This window comes from Neodiprion virginianus, chromosome 1, assembly GCF_021901495.1.
Source record: "Neodiprion virginianus isolate iyNeoVirg1 chromosome 1, iyNeoVirg1.1, whole genome shotgun sequence".
Lineage (NCBI taxonomy): Eukaryota > Metazoa > Arthropoda > Insecta > Hymenoptera > Diprionidae > Neodiprion > Neodiprion virginianus.
Genome location: NC_060877.1, coordinates 14300451 through 14308329, shown reverse-complemented (window position 1 = coordinate 14308329; position 7879 = coordinate 14300451). Strand labels below are relative to the sequence as shown.

The following is a 7879-nucleotide window of genomic DNA, read 5'->3' as shown; positions in this document are numbered from 1 at the left end:
TTTACTCTAGTCTCCATGGACATATGAGTTACACACAACGTTTTTGCCAAAGTTATGAATTTTTGAAAAAAATGGGAGTCTAATTTGTTATTGTTAATAAAAAATCGAATTTTGGGATAAACTTCCGTTTAGAACATACCTCCGATCAATGCGAAATTTGGTATACTTATGTATGTTGATGCGCTGATCAAGACTATCATACTCAAAACACCCGCAAATTCGATTTTCAAGATCAAATCGACAAAAAATCGATTTTTTAAATGTTTTTCACATTTATTGCAATAAATATAGATTTGAGAGAAAAATGTTTAAAACAAAAGTTATGGGCCATGATGAAACTGACATTTTTTGTTCCACACGTTTTTCGTGTATAAGCGGTGGTTTCCGAGAAAATTGCTAAATTCACTCGAAATCGGTATTTTTTGCCAAGGCTCCATTAGTTTCGATACTAATATCTACTCACGCACTCACCACGGGAAGGTTGGAGTTTGGTCTTAGAAGTGCAATTTTTTTTTGTTTTTGGATGTTTTAAATTCTTTTTTCGGTTTTTGAATGGTTTTTTTTTTTTTTTTTTTTTTTTTTTTTTTTTTTTTTTTTTTTGCACGAAGCAAATACACATACACACACACGCACGCACACACACTCGCACCAAAACCCAAACCCAAACCTAAACAAACCCACACACACACACACACACACACACACACACACACACACACACACACACACACACACTCCCGCACACAAACCCAACAAACACGCACTCACACACACGCAAACACCCACACGCACACCCAAAAAAAGACATGCGCACACACCCCCACGTACACGAACGGGGCACATCAATTATTCTTGCCGGGATAGCAGATCTTAATATCCTGAATGATTTGCGTGAACGGATCGTTATTCATCTTCCTAACACGACGGCGCCACAAAAATTCGCACAGATGATCAGCTATATTGTCTGAGCGAACGCCCCCTCGCGCAACAGAGCGCCGCATCCAACGCCAGGATGATTCAATGTTCTGGGTATGTGCTCCGGTAGCCGAATTGACAAATTCTACGCTATGATTCACCGTTTTATGGGGACAAGCGTGTTTTTCCAAGCTTTCATACCCCTTCCAGCAATCCGTATGGATTTCTGTCCCAACCACGACATGTTTTTGAATAAGTGAAAGCAAGGTCGTAGCTTCTCGTTTGTTTTCCGGGCAAATTTGCAGCCGGTAATTTTCCGCCTGGCCTCTGTGGAACATACCAAGAATCCATGATCCTTCAACAACGCGCCCTCTTTCGTACTTGCGGCGGCCGATCTTACATTCGTCTATTTCAACGATTTCGCCGACGCCTCCTATTTTGCCTTGATTATCAAACTCCTGATCCAGAGCGACCATACAAACCTCTCGGCAGAAAGAAAAGCGATCGGCAACACTTTCTGTCGATAGCTGCTGGCCCTCCACCACGCTACATTCGCGGATTGTTTGTTGAAAACTGAAGTCAACGGCAAAACAGTACGTCATAAGCATGACACAAGCTGGAGAAAGATGACATCGTTCGAACCATGTCTTTTCAGCCACGGTTGCCGAATGATTATATTTGCCGTTTTTCCGGCAAATAAATTTTCCGCATTCTAGCATGGATTCATGAAGAACCATGGGCTTTTTATGCGTCCTACAATATTTTTCTCGGGGAATCAAACCGATCTCACGCAACCACTCAAGGGTGGTTTCACAATCTCGGAAAATACCGCTTAAGTTAAAGATGTTGTATACCCGATCCATTGTACGAAGGAAAAGCGGGTCGAATTAGCAAGCGCAATAGCGAAAGTTGTACAATGCACCGAAAAGCTGATTCGGATTTGGGCAATGGATTGATGCGGTAGTAAGAAGGAAGTGTTTGAGCAGATCCGATGTATCTCGAGACATAGCAGAGTATTCCGGGTAATATCCGGCAAAGAGGAAGATGCGACGAGAAGTACCGTGGGCGTGTGGTTGCGGGGCATCTGGGATGGTGTGTGGGATAAAGTGGGGTGGGTGCAGGGCATCTCGGATGGTGCGTGGGACATAGTGGGGTGGGTGCGGGGCATCAATCGTTTTAAGAGGATATGGCAGTCGCTTTCTCGCTATGTGAGTGCGAGAGATTTCGGGTGAATTTTCGATTTTCAAGGTCAAATCAAATTTTTTTTTTTTGTATGTGTGTGTGTGTGTGTATTTGGTATACTTATGTATTTTGATGCGCTGATCAAGAATATCAAACTCAAAATACCCGCAAATTCGATTTTCGAGGTCAAATCAATTTTTTTTTTCATGTGTGTCAGTGTGTGTGTGTGTGTGTGTGTGTGTGTGTGTGTGTGTGTTTTTTTTTTTTTTTTTTTTTTTAAGGGGGGGGAATGCTTTTACGCATTCCAGGCATAGATGTTTTCTTAGATGTTTTGCATAGGTGGACTGCATATATTATTCGCCTGGATATGTGAGACTCAACTAGCGCCATACAAAAAAACTTGACACTAGCTACTACTCACTAAACCCTAAACCCCTTTTTCTTCTCTCCTCTGATCCCCTGCGGTACGACTGTGAAGTATTACTTCGCAGGGGGAGGTTTAGCTGCTGCTCTTCCTTCTGGTAGCTAAGGTGTTATTTCTTCCTTCCTTCCTTCTAGATCTTGTTTTCTGTTCTTCTTCCTTCAATGGAACGCAACTCTGTAAGCACTTCGGTAGCAAACGTGCATGTGGCGTTCCAGGCAGCTTCGGTTGACAGCATTTCTTCTACTATTGACTCTGGTGTGATTCTCTTGTTCAGGATCTTCTCTAACTCATCACGCTGAGGGATAAAACGAGGGCACTCAAAAAAAACGTGCTCTGCATTTTCAGCAACTCTTGGGCAGGCCGGGCACTCTGGAGAATCATCATGCTTAAAGCGATGGAGATATGCCCGGAAACAGCCGTGTCCTGACAGCATCTGTGTCAAATAGTAGTTGACCTCGCCGTGATTCCGGCCCAGCCAAACGTCAATCCTTGGTATAAGTCGATATGTCCATCTTCCCTTTTCTGCAGCATCCCATAGTTGTTGCCATCTTGCAATACTATATCGTCGCTCTTCAGTTCTCAGATCTTCAGCGCTCAGTGTAGATGACCTCTTTCGGTGGTATAGGTTCCGTCTTTCCTCAGCTAGAACTCTAAGAGGCAGAGTTCCAGAAATGACGCACACTGCTTCCTCGGATATTGTGCGAAAGGCGCTTGCAACTCTTAGTGCACTTAATCGGTAAACCGGTCCGGCTTTCCTCCATGATTCTTGGGTCTCCAGCGCGTCTGCCCAAACGGATATTCCATATGTGAGCACTGATGTGACTACTGAAGACAACAATAGTCTCCTGCTCTGCTTCGGGCCTCCAACATTCGGCATCAGTCTTGATAGACTGGTTACCACCGCTGATGCTTTAGCACTTACGTGTTCGACCTGTTGCTTAAAGTTCAGTCGGGCATCAAGCATCACTCCCAGATATCGGATAAATGGTTGCGATGTGATCTCATGCTCGCCGACATTCAGCTTGATGTTTTCGACAATCTTTCTGCTGGTGATAAGCACCGCTTCAGTTTTGTGCTTGGCTAGCTCCAAGTTCATCATATCCATCCAACGGTTGATCCGGCTAAATGTGATATCAAAGGCCAGATTTATTTCTTCCAGATGTTTCGCGACAATCACCACGGCTACATCATCGGCATATGCTACCAGTTTGACTTCTTTTGGCACTGCTATTTTCAGGAGACCATCGTACATGACGTTCCATAGTAGCGGGCCTAGGACTGAGCCTTGTGGCACACCACCGGTAATATTATACTCCTTAGGACCACTCTGTGTGTCATATCTAAGGACCCTGCTCGTGAAGTAGCTTGCTACCATCCTACACAGGTATCCTGGAACTTGTTTCTCTTCGAGGGCCCGCATGATGCAGTCCCAATTGGCGGAGTTGAAAGCATTCTTGATGTCCAATGCTGCTACCAAACAGTACTTTTTTGTACCACGTCTCCATCTCTTTCCGGCTATCGCTTCCTTGGCTGTATTGACAACCAGGTCGATAGCATCCAGGGTTGATCGTCCTTTCCGGAAACCATACTGATTTTCTGATAGGAGTGGATCGACTACAGCGTCTATTCTCTGGTGGATGATTCGTTCTAATATCTTACCCGCCGTGTCTAGCATGCAGAGTGGGCGGTAAGATGATGGCTCGTCTGGTGGCTTTTTTCCTTTGGGAAGCAGTACTAGTCTCTGTTGCTTCCATCTTCGAGGAAAGATCCCTTCTTTGAGACATGAGTCGTAGGTCTCTAAGAATAATTTTGGCGCTGCTTTAATAGATGTTTTTAGTGCAATATTTGGGATCCCATCCAATCCCGGCGCCTTATTATTCCCTACGCGATTGCATGCCTCCATCAGTTCTTCTTCTGTGACAGGTGGAATGTCTTCAGAATTAATCTGCAGTGATGAATATATAAACTCACGTTGCCGCGGAAACAGCGTTGAGACGATCCTCTCTAGGAGCTGTGGACACGTAGGTGACGGTATTGGCTGGTATTTCAGGTGGGTCATGACCACCTTATACGGTCTGCCCCATGGGTCCCTTTCTACTTCTTCGACAAGTTCCTTCCAGCAGCGTTTTTTGCTATCTTTGATGGCCTTGTTCAGTTCTCGGCGGGCCTTTTTGTACTCCGCGACCAGCTCCACCGAGTTAGGTCTTCGATAGCCACGTTGCGATGTTCTTCTTTTCTTGAGACAAGCTGTTCTGAGGGCGCTAATCTGATCATTCCACCAATGCACCGAAGGTCTTTGATTTATACCACGCTTACGAGGCATGCAGGTGTCACACGCCTGGGTGATTTTCGTCATTAGGTTCTTCGTCTTCTCCTCAGCATCTCCTGTGATGGTCGAGTTTTGTCTAATGCTACTACCAAAGCTTCCGAGTCAAAGTCTTTTACTTTCCATCCAACTGCATTAGTTTGTCTAGTTGCTCTTCGAGGGTTCCGACCAGCCGATATTTCCCAAAGTATTGCATTGTGGTCGCTGGCGGTGTAGGTGTTCATAACTGTCCAAGAATAGCTTCCTCTCAATAGACTGCTGCTGACGAATGTGAGGTCTATTATCGAACTAGCCTCTCCCTTGGTGTATGTTGGTGTTTCGCCAATGTTAAGGAGAACTACGTCCAGCGTGGCCATTGCTTCAAGTAATGCTTTACCTCGCGCATTGGTCTGCTTGCTGCCCCAGTCTACCGCCCAGGAGTTGAAGTCTCCGGCTATTGCTACTGGGTAGTACTGCTTTGCATCCTCAGTAAGTCGATCCAGGAATTCTGTGAAATCAGCAATAGAGAGGCTAGGTGGTGCATAGCAGCTATAAAAGCGGATACCGTTAACAGATGCTGCTACAAAGCCGTTGCTATTATTGCTCACTACGCTCTGGAAAGGAAATTTGCCACAGGACCAGATGACAGCTTTGGTGGTGCTGTCAGATTCCCAAGGTTGGTTATTCAGGTGTCTGTACGGCTCTGCTATTAGTACTAAGTCTAGCTGTAGTTGACGCACGGTCTGCATAAGCAGGTCATGCGCAGTCTCACAATGATTGAGGTTGAGCTGTAATATCTTCATTATTTCTTGCTTGTCTTCTTCTGAAGCGCCTCTTGGAATACCGGGCATCTATATGTGCCGGCATGGTGAGCAGCAACTTCTTCGCTATTCTTCTCAGCGCATAATACACATTTGGCTGGATTTTTACAGTCCGCAATTTTGTGTCCTTCTTCTCCGCATCTTATGCAGTGCTTAGACCGGTCAACTTTGCCCTTACACTGGGATCCAATGTGCCCGAAGTGCCAACATTTATAACATTGAACCGGTCTCATCGTCGCTCTTATTCGGCAGTTAACCCAACCGATTCGGATCTTGCCGTTTCCATCCAGTAGTTTTCGTGCTGTTGTCGCTGGTAGTGTCACTGTAGCCACCTGCGTACCTCTAAAGGCATTACGGATCTTTATTGCCTCTAGTGGTATCTCGCCAGCTTCCGGTTTCAGGGCGGCCTGGATATCTTCCTTCGTCGTGGTGTCATCGATGTCTCGAATCTCGATTGTCTCCTGTGGCCCTTTGCAGACTACTTTGGCGTCTTCTTGGAGGATGCCCGCAATGGCCTTCTGTAAGGCTTGGCCTTTGTCGGTGCTCTTCCTCGAGAGCGTAATCAACATGTCTCCGGCGTTGGTCTTGTGTACTTTGTCGACCGTATCACGGACCTGGTCTTCAGGAACGTCCTGTTTAATACGCCGCAATATCTCGGCATACTTCGCCTTGTCTGCTGGGCGGATGATCAGCGCGTCAGGCCTGATCCATTTGTGCGGTTTTTTCCGCTTAGGCTCCGGCCTGGTCTTCTTTAGAGACTCTTTTAGGAGCTGGTCTTTGGCTAGCCTCCTTTTCTCTTTCTTCGTTTGGACATCTGTCCAAACATTCGCGTCTTTTTTCTCAGCATTCTGCTTCGTCAGGTTTTTGAGAGGACTTGGTTTCAAGTCCTTCTTCTTTGTCATTCTGTTATCTGTTAAGCCCGGGGAGTTTCGGTTTTTTCTCTTGATAGACTTGATGACACTTCCACTTGTTTCTTCAGCAACAGATTCACCGTCACCATCGCCTCCGGTGTCCATTGATTCTCCTTCCATCTCCACAGCAGGTGGACTGTTTTTCTCCGGAGTAAGACGAGGAGTGAGTCGTCGAGACGACTGCCACTCTTCGTCTAGTGTTTTAAATCTGCGAAGGGCGGTGACTACACTGGTCGTCTTGCTCTTTATGTCCTTGTGGATGTTGACCTTTGATTTGACAAACTCATGCAATTCGCTGGTCAGCGTTTCGAGGCGTTCCAGTGCTTGCGTCCTCTTCATCTCAGCGCCTGCTTCAATCGCTGCTTGTTGGGCGTGTAACCCGTTCTCACTCATGTTTGTTTCCTTTATATTACTCATATCCTTTTAATATTACCAGCGCATCGTACGGAGAGGAGCGGGTTGTCATAACTAGGAACGGGTATACCCTCGGAGATAGTAGTACTCCTACCCCAGTTCCCTGAGGCCTAGTCGACACTTAGCCAGTCCTGGAATACACGGACGGACTAGACTCGCTCGAGGCGGTGAAGATCCCGATCTCTATCACTCACTGCGTACTTCCTGATCAAGGCCCGAAGTGGCTGGCTCCTGAACTACTGCTATAACTTACACCTCGGCAGAGCAAGCTCACATCAGCCTTAACCGGTATCGTCGGAAACTACGATACAGGTTCCGGACACTCCCGGTGGGTCACAGCAGAGAACGATCTTCTTGTTGCAGCGTCAGATGGGATGACCTGCCCTCTTGAGGTCAGGTGGTATGACCAACCCTTTTTAAGGGGAGTTTGTTTCACGGGGGTGTATTTTATTTAGCCCCTACCCTCTGTACCCTGTTAACTAAGAGACTCAGTCTTCTAGTATCATCCAAGGACAGCGAGCGTTCTCCAATTCCCATGGAGACGCGCCTGGTAGCAGTTTCTCTTCTGCCGCAGGTGTGTGTTTTTTTTTTTTTTTTTTTTTTATAAAGAGGTACGAAAAAAGATCTTCAGAAGACACCGCCATCATTAATGCTCCGCCGCCCATCCTACGGCGGATAACGATAGTCGGTAGTGTGGAGATTTTTACCCACTAAAAAAAACACTCCTCTTCCCCACTCCCCGCAGATGTTACGGGGAGGACTGGATTGGAACCGCGTTAGCATTACATCAATCCAGTCCGTGCTGCGTCTTGTGACGCCTACTCCTGGCTACTGGTCCCTTTCTGCAATCTTGTCTTTCAGAAGGTGCTGTGCGTAAGTTGCAACAGCTGACCAGTTTTCTTCTTGT

At 46.3% G+C, this 7879-nt stretch overlaps 1 protein-coding gene across 1 annotated transcript; it reads right to left on the bottom strand.

The window, feature by feature from the left end:
* Nucleotides 1-5628: 5628 nt before the first annotated feature.
* On the bottom strand, nucleotides 5629-6975 carry LOC124303648 (uncharacterized). Its single transcript, XM_046761134.1, has one exon. The coding sequence runs from the start codon at nucleotides 6973-6975 to the stop codon at nucleotides 5629-5631; it is 1347 nt and encodes a 448-aa protein (XP_046617090.1).
* Nucleotides 6976-7879: the final 904 nt, after the last annotated feature.

Bases quoted from the DNA above. Each gene is read 5' to 3' on its own strand.
- LOC124303648 (XM_046761134.1), bottom strand. From the start codon at position 6,975: ATGAGTAATATAAAGGAAACAAACATGAGTGAGAACGGGTTACACGCC.